We start from the raw sequence: 16,336 nt of genomic DNA on the forward strand, positions 1-16,336 counted from the left end.
TCCAGATCGAGGGGATCCAATGCTTTCTTTGGGACTCCATGGTCACCTGCATATATGTGGCATACATTCAAACATATATACACATACACACAAAATAAATGAAGACCGGAACGACCTGGTCTGTACACAAGTTAAACTGCACAGAGACTGTGTTTGCAAATAGAAGGTATAGTCTATGCAGTCTCTAGCCAGATGAAGCTTCATTCTAGGGTCATTTTACAATAAACAAGGCTGCCCTACCACAAAGCTGACATTCCTTTATCTTATCCAGAAAAAGGATAAGGAGATGATAAACTCAAGGCCATCTTTCCACAAAATAAAAATGTAAGAGGTCAGTAAGAGGTGTGTAACTGTCCAACTAGTTACTGGCTGCCATATAGAAAAAAATGAACCTGTGTTTCCACTACATTGCTTAGATTTTTGAAATTCCAGTTTAAGACTAAAATCTAAAAAGTGAAGCCATGTACACATTAGCAAAGTGTCTCTCAAAATATGGTCTAGCAATTCCTCAGGAAATGCCAAAGCTTTCTGAGCAGGTGTAAAATGTTAACTGTTTGCATCATGGTGAGAAGGCCATGTGTCTACAGGTAGATTTTCAGCAGAGGAATGACTGGCTATGCTATAGAAACCCAGGAATAAGTAGTTAAATGATGAATTCATGCACTACAGAAGCTTGTGTGGGGGCTTCTACAAGTTCTAACCGTACAGCAGTCTGGAAAAAGCAAAATTATAACAGTGAACAGGTCAGTGGTTGCCAAGGGTAAAGGGATGAAGACTGAATAGGCAGAGAGAGCATAGATGATATTTATTTTGTTTTTTTTGTAAAGTATTTCTATTACAAAGCTCAGACTAGCCTGTAACTTGCTATAGGGCCCAAGACGGCCTCAAACTTACAGGCACACACACACCCTCGTGGCTGGTGATGGATAATAAAGCTACTTTCCAGGTAATAAAATTACTCTCTCCTGGGTTTGGTGGCACATGATTTTAATCCCAGAACTTGGAAGGCAAAAGTAGGAGGATCTCTGTGAGTCTGAGGCCAATCTGGTCCACATAAGTGTCTCAAACAAAAATTAAGTTAGAGAGAGAGTGTGTGTGTGTGTCTAGCTATTGCAACCAAGCTAACAATTCATGACAAAGTAAAGACAGAAGATATGAGACTGTCAACCTACTAAACACTGCGGAGACCTGCAAAAATGGAAAACAATGCCATTCCTGTCACTGTATTTATGGTACAAGCTCCAGGACTTAAAAAGGAGAGCCCTTTTTTTAAAAAAATCCAGGATTACGATAAACTATAAAAATAGTATCTTCAAGGCACATGGCATAGACTAGCTGGTGTGCTCTGTGCAGATTTTGAACGTTATATGTCAATATTGAAGCAGGAAGATTAGGAGTTCTAGGTCAGGCTCAGCTATATATAAGATTCTGTCTCAAAAGAAGAGAGAGGGAGCCAGGAGAAGGCTATGTGTATAACCCCAGCATTGAGGAGACTAAAGCAGAGGATCACAAGCTGTAGGCCAGGCTGGGCTACACAGTGGGTTACGTGCCAGGCCGGCCTACCTAACAAAACCTTGTCTCAAGTAAGTAAGAATGGTGAGGGAGAGGCAGAAAGACAAAGACAGTGTACACAGCTAGCTAAACAAAGCCAAAATAAGACAGACAAAACAAATGATTACCTCCCACCAAGTCCTTCGATTCTTTCTCTTTCCTTGGGAAGTTCTGGCTTATGGTCTTGTGTCACCTCCACAGCTCTGACAAAATCATCCTTTGGGTCATCCTGAATTCCAAGGACCACCCCAGAGTCACCTACATGAGCTACATACATCTTCATGCCCCGTATGATAACCACACTGGCAGTTGTCCCGGATGTGCTGGGAAGACCTGTCATAGTCTTTGGCCATTCTGCTGTAATAAGAAAGAAAATATTTTATATTTTACTTCTCCAGGTATACACACAAGCACAGTTATTAGAATGTAACAAGCAACATATACTGAATTAGCATGTTAACACTTGAATTTGTACAACAAAAAGGTTTTCAGAAAAACATCCTGAGCTGGAGATGAAGCTCAGCGCAGAGCACCTGCCTAGTATTCTCAAGGTCCTAGATTCAACTCCTAGTACAGAATGAATGAAAGAAAGGGAGGGGAGAGAGAGGAAAAGCTCAGGATCTACTTGTCTAAGGTAGGATATCTGGTGCTGTGGTAAAACGCCATGACCAAAAACAACTTTGGTTGGAAAGAAAGGGTTTATTTCATCTTACACTTCCATATCATACTCCATTATCAAAGTCAGGGCAGGAACCTGGAGGCAGGAACTAATGGCAGAGAGCACGGAAGAGGACTTACTGGCTTGCTCCTCACAGCTTTCTCAGCCTGCCTTCTTACAGAACCCAGGATCACCAACCCAGGGGCAGCATGGCCTACAGTAAACTGGGTCCTTCTACATCAATCACCAATCAAGAAAACGCACCACAGGCTTACCCATAGACCAATCTGGTGGGAGCATTTTCTCAGCTGAAGGTTCCCTCTTCAAAAATGATTCGAGTTTGTGTCAAGTTGACATAAAACCAACCAGCACACTACTTGAGGATTTAAATTAATCCTCTAATCCAAACATTTATAAATAACGATAATAAAAACCATAAACCAATACTGACAGAAACAAATCACAGGACAGATTTTCTACTTCCATGAAACTTTCAGTCTTAACTACATGGAGAAGCAAGGATATGTTAGTTTTGATTGCTTTCTTTGTTAGGAATCAAACCCAAGGCCTCTTACATGCCATGAAGGTACTCTACCACTAAGCAACAACCCCAGCTCTATGTTACAGTTATGATATCATTTCATCAAAACTTAGCACATATTATATCTTTCCAGAAATAGTTACTTGATTTTTTTTTTTTTTTTCGAGACAGGGTTTCTCTGTGTAGCTTTGCGCCTTTCCTGAAACTCGCTTTGTAGACCAGGCTGGCCTCAAACTCACAGAGATCCGCCTGCCTCTGCCTCCCGAGTGCTGGGATTAAAGGCGTGCGCCACCACCGCCCGGCTACTTGATTTTTTTAAACAACTTTTAAATACTCAAATTTTATCAAGTTTAATTTTATTTAGTTAGTTAGATATTTGAAACAGGGTCTCACTATATAGCCCTGGCTGGCTTGGAACTTGACATGTAGACCAGGCTACCCTAATCTTGAACTCAGAGACCTGCCTGCCTCGTTTGTGTGTGTGCGTGCATGTGTGTATGTGATTGACTATTACATATACCATGTGCGAAGAGCCCAAACAGGCCAGAAGAGGCCATCAGATTCCCTGGAGCTGGAGCTACAGGCAGTTGTTAGTCTCCTGAGGTAGGTGCTGGGAACTGAAGCCAAGTCCTCTGCAAGAGCACCACAGGCTTAGCTGCTGGACCATCTCTCCACCGCCTAGCAGCATTTACTGAATGCCATGTACAAGGCTCTGTACTAAGAAGCTTGCACATATTACTTCAAGTAATACATACAGTGAACTTGTGAGACATAAAATTACTCCTATTATTTCATCTCACAAATGAAAAAAAGCAATACTTTGAATGGTTAAGAAGCTTGCTTAAGATAATTCAATATTAAGTAACAGAACTCTCACATCAATTCCAAACCATATAGTGTCTAATGAAATTCAGAGGGAGTCAACAATTCTGTAATACTAAACTGTAACTGTAAATTCAGCAGACTGAATCACTCGCTCACATATTGTGCCCACCAAAACTCTACTAAAAGGACAGACTATAAAAATAACCCCATAGCAGACATGAAGCACAGGAAAAGGTCACAAGCAAACATGAAGGATGCCTGTAAGTCTGAGCCAACAGAACTATACAAAGGATGCCTGCAGAATGCACTCATCTAATAAGAAAAAAAAAAAAACAGTAAGAGAAGAAATACACTGGTTTCCCTCTTTATTGCATCCCAGAAAAGTTCAAGAGACAACAGCAAAGGCTGAAGACAACAGGGGGTACCAAGGCTGGAGCGAGGGCTCAGCAGTGAAGAGCACTTGCTGCTCAATCCTGAGGACTGGAGTTGGATCCCATCACCCACACCGGAACTCCAGCCCTATGGAACCCAACACTTCTTCTGGCCTCCCTGTGAACCCACAAGGACAGTAAACTACCAGGTAGTTAAACTACCAGGAACAGAATGAAAAGGTACTTCACAGAATGGAAGAAGCTATATAAAATGTTCCTACAACTCAAATCAGTCAGACAGGCCACCTAAAGAAAAAAAAGTACAATATGCCTAGATAGGCCTTGAACCAAAGAGAAAACTCAAGACATAAAACATGCAAAGGTATTCAATTTTTTTCAGTCATCTGGTAAATAATAATTAAAAAAACACAAGATACCACTGCATGAGTACCAAACTGCTTAAAATATGACACAGCGAATGTGGTTAGAAATGCTGAGCAACATGGACTCTAACAACTACTGAGAAAGCATGAATGTAAACCGGCACACTGCAGGAACATTTGGGTATCGTGCGAGAGGTGGAGACAGGCATACTCTTCAACCACCCCCTAGGAATACACCACATGTTACTGCAGAAATACAAAGAATAAAAACAAATGGCCAAAGGAACACTGTTCATGAAGGCTAAAAATAGATATCAATCCTAATGTTCTCCTGATTATACACAATGCGTACAAATCTAATAAAGGCATGAGGTGAAAGAAGGTATACACATGAGTTTCTGCAAATATATTGCATTCAACAGACTTGGTGAAACTACTAAGAAAAATAAACCAGCAGCACAGAACTAAAGTTGTAAAGGAGTAATTTGGAAGTAGATAGAACCATGAAGCCACAGTGGCAGAAAACTGTAATCCCAACTACTGGGGAAGCCGAAGCAGAAAGGTCAACAGTTCAAGGCTTGCTTGTGCAACAGATGCAGTTCAAGGCAAGCTTGGTAACTTCATGAGACCATCTCAAGAAAGTAAAGAGAGCCGGGCGGTGGTGGCGCACGCCTTTAATCCCAGCACTCGGGAGGCAGAGCCAGGCGGATCTCTGTGAGTTCGAGGCCAGCCTGGTCTACAAAGCGAGTTCCAGGAAAGGCGCAAAGCTACACAGAGAAACCCTGTCTCGAAAAACAAAAAAAAAAAAAAAAAAAGAAAGTAAAGAGGAAAGTTTACCTACCATACACTAACTTCTATATTCAATACCCAGCAACACACACAAACACACAAGACCAGCATGGACATACAGGTACATCTACAACACAGCCAATGTTCTCTTCCCTAATTGGACAGTATATTTATTCACTACTGACATTCAGTCGACATCTAACATTCAGTCGATATTCAGTGGCACACATGTAGTACCAACACTGGAGAGGTAGAGGCAAAAGAGTTGAGTTCAAGACCAGCCTGGTCTACATAACATATCATGTTTTAAGCTAGCCAGGGCTACACAGTAAGACCCTGTGTCTCAAAAATACCAAGCAAACAACAACAAAAGACAAATTCAGAAAAACAAAAATTTATTAAGACATACAAGTAATTGAGTCATGTACTAACTCACCTAAAATAAAATGCTATTGGAGTGGAGGGCAAATAAGAGAACATTCAAAACCACAATATTACTTAAATCACATTTCGGAACCTGACATGATGGTATACATCTGTAATATCAGCACTTAGGAGGTAGGAGGAGGAGGATCAAGAGTTCACAGTCATCCTCAGCTACATATAGAATTCCAAGGCAGCCTGGGCTAAATATGCTCTGATTCAAAAAAAGAAAATGTACAGTCAGGCATAGCAGTGTGTGCCTTTACTCTGGAAGGCAAAGGCAGATCTCTGGTCTACATTGTATGTACCAGGACAGCAAGGCTGAGTAGAAAGACCATGTCTCAAAAAAAAAAAGGAAAAGAAAATTTACAAAGAAGACTCAGTGAGCAAAGGCACCCACGTGACAGAGTCAGTTCCCACAAACTGCCCTCTGAACTCCATATGCATCCACACACATACACAAAATCAATACACAAGTAAATACAAAAGAACCCCACGATTGTGGTCAAAAGCAAACAGATACTCTGCAGTGGACTACAAGTAATGAATTCACTTGAAATGCCACCTTTATCATGTTACAATGTTTGTCTCAGTTGGAATTCTGAATTTAAACATCTATTTACAGCATTTAATAATTCAGTTTAAGCATTCCTCCACTTGTTCTTTTTAATTCTCTTACATTTGTTTTCCAAATAAGCCTATAAACTTGTTTTCTAGTGGAGTTTTGTGGGGTGTTTTGTTGTTTTTAAGATGGGGTATCTCACTGTATTTTCCAGGCTAGAGGGAACCCACAATCCTTCTGCCTCATCCTCCCAAATACAATAGGATTATGGGTTATGCACGACTGCAACAGACGCAGGATAAACATGTAACATTTCTAGCTCACAACTATATGGGTGGCTAAGGCAGGGAGTTCCAGGAGTCTCCGAGTTCAAGGTTGTGTTATACTGTGTTGATCACGTGTGTGCACCTGCAGAGAACCGACCCTTCAGTTCGTACATCACAGCAACAGGCCAGTTTTTGGGTTGTTGTTGCTGTTGTTTTGGTTTATTACCCAGACTGGGAGTAACCATCAAATCCTCTTGCCTCGACCTCCCTAGGCACTGAGATTTCACTTTTACCTTATACCAGGTAAGATTCGGTGGCTCTCTTCTTACTTATTTTTTAATATTTGTGTTTGTTTTGGTGGGGCTGGAGAGTGAACCCAAGGTCTCGTACATCCTAGGCGGATGAACAACCTCTAGTCTTTTTTGTTTTCTAAAGTTTCTTCTTTTAATTTTATGTGGATGTGTGAGCACCTGCATGCATGTCTATGAATCACAATATGTCTGGTGTCTGAGCAGACCAGGAGAGAACACTGGACCCCCTAGAACTGAAGCTACAGGCTACCAAGTGAGCCACCAAGTGGTTCCAGGTCCTCACCAAACTTACTCACTGAAGTTAAGTGAGTGCTCCTAACTGTGGAACCATCTTTCTTCTAGCCCCATGTTTTGGGGGTTTTGAGATAGGATTTCATTATATAGCACTAGTTGGCTATGCAGCTCAGACCAGCCCTGAACTCATAACAATCCTGTCTCAGTGTCTGGAGTGCTGGGATTACATTCCCAAACCACCTTACTCAGCTAAGACTCAGTCTTCTTAAAAAAAAAAAAAAAATCAAGTTTTTGAGCTTGGAGTGGTGGCATACACCTATGATCCCAGCTCTTGGCAGGTAGAGGCAGGAGAATCAGAAGTTCAAAGAGTCTGTGCTACATGAGATGGATGAAAGGGAGGGAGAGAAGGGAAAGATTTTAATAAAGAAAAAAATTACAAATAAACAAAAACCGTATTTGTACTTTGTGCCAATTCTGAAACCGGGGGTACGTATCAGTTAGCAATATACTCATTTAACTCTTAGGGGATGGGCAGACTGTCGTCAGCTCCACCTTACAGATAAGGGCACTCTGGCACAATAGTCTTACGCAAGGTCAGAGCACAAGTAAGAGAAGCTCGGATTCAAAACAAGCCAAGAATATCCTCCTCACTCTTGCCATACCAGGAAGCCTATTAAGGGGAGGACAGACCATATAAAGGACTTTGGGACATGATGGCAATATTCTTCTCCAGGAATGTACTGAAAGCAATTATCACAAGTCTCTGAAAATCAGAGAGACTGGTGCAGATAGTAAAACACAAAAGGAGCAGAGCTGATGATCACATATATTCCTATATAAAGTGTACTCACTGCAACAATCTGAGAGATAGCCAAGCATGGCAGCCCAAGTCTGCAACCCCAGCACTTGGGAGTCTGAGACAGGAAAATCGACCTACATGTGAGTTCAAGGATAGCCTGGGATATACAGTGAATTCCAGGACAGCCCAAATGCTTGTCTCAAAAAATAAATAAATAAATAAAAGCCTGAGAAGGCTTGAAAACTAACACAATTTTTTATAAGTCAAATGATGATTAGAAAATGAAACGAGGGCTGGAGAGATGGCTCAGAGGTTAAAAACACTGGCTGCCCTTTCGGAGGTCCTGAGTTCAATTCCCAGCACCCATATGGTGGCTCACAATCATCTGTAATGAGATCTGATGCCCTCTTCTAAATAAATAAATAAATCTTAAAAAAAAAAAAAAAGAGAGCCGGGCGGTGGTGGCGCACGCCTTTAATCCCAGCACTCGGGAGGCAGAGCCAGGCGGATCTCTGTGAGTTCGAGGCCAGCCTGGGCTACCAAGTGAGCCCCAGGAAAGGCGCAAAGCTACACAGAGAAACCCTGTCTCGAAAAACCAAAAAAAAAAAAAAAAAAAAAAAAAAAGAAAATGAAATGAGGCTGCAACTTCTGATTCATGTTCTTTATTGAAATAAATATAGCCTATTACAGCAAAAAGACCCTAACAAAACTGCCCTTGAATCTGGGCAAGTCCCCAGGCTTTTGACCTTTCTGAGATCTGTTTCTTGAGTTTTGTATATTCCTTTCTGTTCTGGCAAAAAGTCAACCTATTTTCTTGAACTAAGAGCAAGTAAATACTGTAATACCTAACTCCTACAAACAGGATTCTCATTCTTCATCATCAATCTTTCCTACTGACTGAGAGCTACCTCGGTAAGAGATCATCTTTAAAACAAAAAAACAAAAAACAAAAACAGCCGGGCAGTGGTGGTGCATGCCTTTAATCCCAGCACTCGGTAGGCAGAGCCAGGTGGATCTCTGTGAGTTCCAGGCCAGCCTGGTCTACAGAGCAAGATCCAGAGAGAGAACCAAAACTACACAGAGAAACCCTGCCTCAAAAAAAACCAAAACAAAAACAAAAACAAAACCACAACCACAGCAGCCAGTATACCTGAGGAATGATACCAAAGGTTTTCCTCTCAGCCACACATGGACATAAACTTCAAAGGCAGCCTGGGTATGTGGTAGCTGGCACAGAGCTGTAATCCCAACCCTTGAAAAAACGAAGGCAGGAGGATCAGAAATTCACATGCAGCAAATTCAAGAGACTTCCCTGAACTATGAAACCATGGCTCAGGAGAAAAAAGAAAAGATGAATAGGCTCAATTGTGGTGGTATATGCCTGAGATCCCAGCACCCCAAAGTCTAAGAAAGGAAGAGTAAGGTCCGTGGGGTGTGTGACAGGTAAGGTCCTACCAGAAAACAGAAGGCTTGGTCATTTGATATATCCTGTCTTCAAAACAAAGTGAGTTTTCTTTCAAGGATAGCACGCTAGTGCATGATACATTTCTAACTGTGGTTTAGAAGACTCAGTTTGGGAACATGCATATCCAGTAAAGTGGCCTACATTTTCCCAATAAAATCTTTTCTGGAGGCATAAATGAGAGTAGCCAACTTATTTTTTGTATCATATGCTGATACACATCAATATTCACAAGACATTAACTCAGTGTGCCATTAGTTTCCAAATGATGATACATCATGTCAAAACTCACACCTGAGCACAGGACTGACTCCAAGGCTGGGGAGAGGAAACTGGGGCAGAGAAACCAGTGGCAGACTGCCTAACATATGCAAGACCCCAAGTTTGATGAGGGGACTGGAAAGAAAAATTTTTTTAATAGGGCAGATATCTCCAGGCATCATTCCATACTTAGGAGCTATAAAAGACACAGATGTTGGGAGGGGGGTCATTCTTTCAGTAACTTATTTTTATTTTTTAGGTTATAGTATAATTACATCATCTCCCCCCTTCCCCTTCCTTCCTCCAAACCCTCCCAAGTGCACAAACACCCTCATTCAAACTCATGGGGTAAGGATCTTAACATAAGACTCTAAAATTTTCATTAGTGAGATTTCAGATCATATTTCAACTAGCCTTAAGATACAGCTTGACACAGACTATTTAGTGATCCGCTACTATATCTGTATATGAAGGTCCGTTTTCTTATACCTCAACCAATAGTACAAGAAACTGAGTGCAAAAACAGACAAGAACTGAGGTGTCTTCTATTAAGCCAGACATTAAAAGAGATTTACAAAAATATAAAACAATGCCATTCTTTTCTTTCTTTTTGGTTTTTTGTTTTGTCTTGTTTTGTTTGTTTGTTTGTTTTTGTTTTTTGAGACAGGGTTTCTCTGTATAGCCCTGGCTGTCCTGAAACTTACTCTGTAGACCAGACTGGTCTTGAACTCACAAAGATTCACCTGCTTCTGCCTCCAGAATACAGGGATTAAAGGTGTGCACAAAGGCATTAACTTGTATTTCTTATGTCAAGATTCTAATTTACTCAAAATACTTTTTAATATTCTTTTTTAAATTTAAGTTTTAAAGACAAGAGTTCCTTCAAGGTTTCATTCAATAAAAATGAAAAGTATGATTTTTAAAAAGTATGAGTATGTAGAGCTGGAGAGCTGGCATACAGGTTAAGAACATTCACTGTTCTTTTAGAGGACTCAAGTTCTGGAGTTCAGTTCCCAGAACCCACTTCAGGCATCTCATAACCACCTGTAATCTTAGCTCCATGGAAAGGTGATGTCTGATTTTTTTTCGGGCATCTGAAGTCACATGCATATACCCACACACACACAATTTTAAATTATAAAATGTTTTTGAAGTGTGTGCGTGTAAAAAATGCATTCACGATTACCAGCATGGCCTCTACTTTATTAAAGGGACACTCAGGGATCACAAAGACAGAGATTGTGCTTATGTGAGAAGCCCTGCATTCAATTCAACATCAGCAAATCTAAAGGACAACCTTTTTCTTTGAGATAGTCTACTTTGTTGCCCTGGTCCTGACCTTACACTGATCCTCCTTGGTCTGCCACCCAGGTGCTGGGATTACCATCACCAGCCACCACACTCCAATATGAATCTTTTTCTTTTAGAGATGGTCTGTCTACAAACCCTGGCTGTCCTGAAACTCTCTACATAGAGTAGACCAGGCTGGCCTCGAACTCGCGGAGACCGGCCTACCCTCTGCCTCTCAAGTACTGGGATTAAAAGCATGCACAACCACACCTGGCTAAAGTTCATATATTAAAAGTTTTTGATTCTTAAAGTTAAAAGCATATGGCAAATTCATGCGCCCCACGTGTACTGTGGAATAAATGGACTCTATAATAATTCTTTGTGTCTACTCTTCGTCTTGTTTGTCTTACTATCCACTTTTAATTCCTCTCCAGCCATAATATAATGTATTTCTAGAACAAACTACAGTGCTTTCAGCTCTACTCTGCCCACACGAAAACAAAATAAATCCATCATAGGGGCCCCAGGGATTGGCTGGGAACCGCCTCCAAAAAACTTAGTGGCTGGTCTCTGAGTCAATCAAATACTTGGCAAAAAGCCCAACAGATGGAAAACAGACTTTGAAACCAGCTAGTCTACACTCTATGACAATGCCTTTCTAAAAATACTGTGTATTTTACAAATCTGTAACAGCTTTCCCTATGTCTCTGTTTCTTTAATGAAAATAGAGCGGATTTTCTTACACCACTATAAACAAAGGGTTTTTAGTGGCAGGAGCGTTAATTCTTTTCTGTAAAAAAGATATGCACCATATATCCACAGCAATAAGTAAGCAACCACAATCCTGTGTCATTTACGTTATACATATAAGTATTGTCTGCCTTACAAACATTTAAAATTTGGTTGAAACTACAATTACACCGAAATTTAGGGAATAAGGTTCCTGTTACCAAAAGCTACTTGGATAGGAGTTTACCTGAGTGCTTTTTACTATAAACTTTTGGAAACTGTTTGAATGCAATTAGCTAAGGTAACTATCATCTCACACACACATATATACATATACACACCAAGAAGTTAACACATATATCGAGGCTAATTTAATGTTTAATACGTTGCACGCCTTTTTCATAAGCAACTCAAGGGTTGCGACCCTAAAACACGATCACAACAGAATCGCTTCCAAAAAGTACGTTGCCTATGTCCAGACAGTTCAGCCCTTCTAAACTGGATTACGCGGAGCCATCCGAGTCAATATGAAGAAGTGACACCACCGGTAGGAGGCAACCAAGAGGGACAAGCCCATCAAGAACAAAATTATGACAGATGCTAAGGGAACGCTCCAGTTCTTACCACCTCCGGCTTCCTTCACCTGGCCCACATAGAAACGATCCTTCAATTTATATTTTGGTTAGAATCTGGCGCCGGCTTTCAAACACTTCTGAGCTTGCTGCCACCCAAGCGAATTATCGAAGGGAGCGGGGACTGTTGCCCCTGATCGTGGGAGGGAGGAGATAAAATCAAGAAACGGTTGCTGGGAAACAAGCCATCCTAGCTTCCCCGAGGCCACTCGGTGCGCCCAGAACTCCAACCCTGACAGTCTTCACACGCATCCCTTCGTGGACAGCGTCACTTGATGGATAGCGCGCTTAGTACCAGGGGAGAGGCCCACGCGGTGCTGATGCTATAAAAAGCCCAGAAAAAAAGAGAAAGAAAAGAAAAAAAAGAGGCGGGCGCCGCACAAACCCGGGAACTTACCCAGTTTCTTCCACATGGCGAGGTGACATGCGAGGAAGCCTTTGCGGATGGCAGCGCACACCTTGGCGGGCTCGGACGAGGTGAAGCCCTTCTGCTTCTTGATAAAACCCCACAAGTGCTCCCGGGCAAACTGTGCCGCCTCCCGCCCGCCGTGCCCGTCGCACACGGCGAAGAAGGCCACCGAGGAGCGGCGGCGACAGCAGCGGCCAGCGGGTGGCGAGGCCGCGGCGTCCAGGGTAGGGTCGCGGGCCGCCGCCGGGCCTTTTCCCGATGGCCCGCCGCCGGCAAGAGCGGGGCTCGCCGGCTGCCCGAGCGCCCGCCGCGGTACCGGCGCCGGCTTTTCCTCGGCAGTCGCCTCGGGCTCCACCACAATCTGAGTTACGTCCTCCATGTACTTCCTCCCGCCCTGGTCAGAGAAGACGCTCACTCCCAGCGAGTACAGCCCCGCCATGGCCGGCTGCCCGGGATCCCTCCGTTCCCACGCAGCCCGCCGAATTCCGAGGCGGGAGACACACTCGCCGCTCGCCGGCCAACTATTGTTTATCTTCGACGACGCCGAGAGCGAGGAGGGGGCGGTCCCCGAGGTGGAGGGGGGGGGGGGCGCGCGATGTCGGGACTTGTCCGCGAGAGCTGGGCCGGTCGAGTCGCCGGCGAGGGGAGCCGAGCAGCTGCGCCTGCGCACTGCACTCGCTCCCCGCCCGCCCGCGCCCACCGCACAAATCAGGCGTTCTCTAAACCTCCTGTGACGTCACTCGGTTCGCGGGGACGGGCCAATCAGGAGTCGAGGGGAGCGAGCTCGCCCCCGCCCTCCCCTCCCGCCCCCGCGTCTCTTTGCAACCGCTGCTCTCGCTCCGCCCGCCTCCCGCGCCAGCCCGCGCAGCGCCGCGTTTGTTTTCCCCAGCCTGGAGCTTTCCGCGCCCTGGGGGGTTTCCGCAGTTTTTAAGTCGCAAACGCCTTAACCTGTCACCTTTTTTTCCCCTACTTAGATCCCTGGGGTGAGACTTCTGGCTGTTACCCCTTTGGCCCTCCCAGAGCAAGCTTTGCAGGCTCCGGCCTCCCGCGATTGTGGAAAATCTGCGGACAGCTAGGGTGGACTTAACCTTTCCACTCCTTCGAGCGAAATGGCGCGAAAATGCCCTTCAAAGGCCGTTGGTCAGTGCGCCGGACGAGGGAAGCACGCCTGAGCTGGCTTGGGTGGGACGGGTCAGGCTGGGAGTTACACGGGGAGGCTGTCCGCTTTAGTTAAGAAAACTTGGAATTTTCCACCCACCGCCAGTTGCGCAGTCCGGTTTTCCACAGTACGGTTGTGTCAGAGACCTATCGGCGAATTTAATTCCTAACAATTCTGTCCAGCGCTTTTTAAAAAATATTTCTTGCGTATTTTTCCTCTTTTCAGCCTTGTTAATACTTTTTCAGACTAGTCCCGAATACAGCTACCACTGCAGTATCTAAGTTATTATTTGGAAAAAGAGCAGCCTACGAAAAACAAGATCTCCATGCCCTAAGGACACAGTTATTTCCCTCCGTTCGCCCAGTAGTGCATAGTCCGAGCAACAAAACGCTGGCACTTTATTTCCACGGAATTAAAATAAGCCCTGGAATGAGCATTTTAGTGTTTTCTCAGTACCGTACTTTTTTTTTTTTTTTTTGGAAGGGATCAATTTAAAGTTGACTTCTTATATGCTCTTTTTCTGTACAGCCTTTGAGATTTCACATGGAATAGTAACAAAGGAGTGGTGGAAATTTACATAGTGCAGCACAAATACAAATACAAAAAAAAAAAATCTTTACACTGTCATTCCGAGCAACATGGTGTTGCTATTATCCCTGTACCTATCAAAACACTTCTTTTTTTTAAGATTTATTTTCATTTTTACTCAAGACTTATTTCATTTTCATTGTATGTGTATCGCTCTGCGCACGTGAACATGGAGGCCAGAGGCTCTGACCCTCCTAGAACTGGACTTAGAGGTGGCTGTGAACCACCTATGTGGGTACTCCAAACTCCAGTCCTTTGCAAAAAGCAGTAGAGACTCTTAACTGATGAGCCATCTCTCTAGTCCCCTGAAACAGCATTCTGAAATAACTTTGCCTTAACACTTTTTAATCTTTTTTTTTCTTTTTTTTCTCCCCTTTTTTTTTTTTTTTTTTTTTTTTTTTTTTTTTTTTTTTTTTTTTTTAAAGATTTATTTATTATGTACACAGAAGAGGGTGCCAGATCTCATTACAGATGGTTGTGAGCCACCATGTGGGTGCTGGGAATCGAACTCAGGACCTCTGGAAGAACATTCAGTGATCTTAACCTCTGAGCCATCTCTCCAGCCCGTTTTCTCCCCTTTTTTAATGGTTTTTCGAGACAGGGTTTCTCGGTGTAGCCTTGGCTGTCTTGGGACTTGCTCTGTAAACCAGACTGGCCTCGAACTCACAAGAGATCCACCTGCCTCTGCCTGGGCTGTCCTGGAACTGATTTGCAGGCCAGGCTGGCTTCCAACTCACAGAGCTCCTCCTGCCTCTGCTTCTGGAGTACTCTGTTACTGCTCTTTCTCATCTTGTTTTCACAGGTGATCATAACATTATCAAAACCTAACAATTATAATTATAAGCAGAAGCGTATAGGCCACATTTCATAGCTGAATTTTTAAAATGCTAAATGAGATACTAGCAGGGATGCTCCAGCGACTTCCATCCCACAAGACCTGCAAGAGACAACAGCCTATTTTCCTCCTTGTAGATTTCCACCTTAGTTGGTCTGCCTTTGCCCCAAGAGAATATGGAAAGACAATTCCACCACACCTCTCAACACTTCCTCCAAGTCTCAGGCCACAGGCTCCAGGCCATCCTTATCTCTGTACTGAACTCCACTTCTGGGGTTTTCATCCACATCTCACTCTTCCCCAGTCATCCCAAAGGTTTCAACTCCTACTGCCAATGATTCCCACTTTATCTCGGCCTCATCTGGAAATGTTTGAGTCAACTTCCCTATCCGAACACTGACTGCAACCAACCCGGGAGGAAATGGCCAGGCAGGAACTCAAGGCAGGAACCTGAAGGGCTGAACTGAAACAGACTGTACTGAGCAGCACTGCTTACTGGCTTGTTCCCCATAGCTTGGTTTTTTTTTCTTTTTTCTTTTTTCTTTTTCTTTTTGGTTTTTCTTTTTTTTTTTTTTTTTTTTTTTTTTTTTTTTTTTTTTTAAAGATTTATTTATTTATTATGTATACAGTATTCTGCCTGCATGTGTCCCTGCAGGCCAGAAGAGGGCACCAGATTTCATTACAAGTGGTTGTGAGCCACCATGTGGTTGCTGGGAATTGAACTCAGGACCTCTGGAAGAGCAGTTGGTGCTCTTAACCGCTGAGCCATCTCTCCAGCCCTCTTTTTGGTTTTTCAAGACAAAGTTTCTCTGTGTATTCCTGGCTAACCTCCTGGAACTCGCTTTGTAGACCAGCCTGTCCTGGAACTCACAGAAATCTGCCTGCCTCCACCTCCCAAGTGCTGGGATTAAAGGCGTGCATCACCACTACCTGGCCTACTTTTTCTTTTTTTAATTTTTTTTTATTTTTCAAGTCTTTAATTTTTAAAATTTACTTATTTTATGCGTATGAGTGTCTTGGTATTTCTGTGCACCATGCGTGTGCCTGGTACCAAAAGAAGCCAGAAGAGGACATTAGATCCCCTGAGACTGGAGTTATGAGCCTCCATGTGGGTGATGGGAATGGAACTCTGGAAGAGCCTTAACTGCTGATTAATACTCCAGCCCCATTCTCTTCTCTTCCTAATCTTTGGGATAGGGATGTATCTTAGTCGGCAGTCTAACACAAATGAAGCCCCAGGCTTGATCCCCAGCACCTC

The 16,336-nt window shown here is 43.3% G+C and overlaps 1 protein-coding gene across 2 annotated transcripts in view; it reads right to left on the minus strand.

Annotated features, from left to right (window-relative positions):
- Window positions 1–13,141, minus strand: part of Ppm1d (protein phosphatase, Mg2+/Mn2+ dependent 1D) — a 37,439-nt gene extending 24,298 nt beyond the window's left edge. The window contains exons 1-2 of one of the 2 annotated variants that reach the window (XM_052757700.1): window positions 12,485–13,141; window positions 1,680–1,905 (exon numbers count right to left, since the gene is read on the minus strand). In XM_052757700.1, coding sequence (XP_052613660.1) covers window positions 1,680–1,905; window positions 12,485–12,935 — 677 coding nt within the window. In that variant the 5' untranslated portion in view covers window positions 12,936–13,141. Of the gene's footprint in view, window positions 1–1,679; window positions 1,909–12,484 lie in introns of both variants that reach the window. The other variant, XM_052757699.1, reaches the window with a different exon arrangement.
- Window positions 13,142–16,336: the final 3,195 nt, after the last annotated feature.

The sequence above is a fragment of the Peromyscus californicus genome, unplaced genomic scaffold, assembly GCF_007827085.1.
Source record: "Peromyscus californicus insignis strain IS unplaced genomic scaffold, ASM782708v3 Scaffold_3__1_contigs__length_106647218, whole genome shotgun sequence".
In the NCBI taxonomy this organism is placed as follows: domain Eukaryota; kingdom Metazoa; phylum Chordata; class Mammalia; order Rodentia; family Cricetidae; genus Peromyscus; species Peromyscus californicus.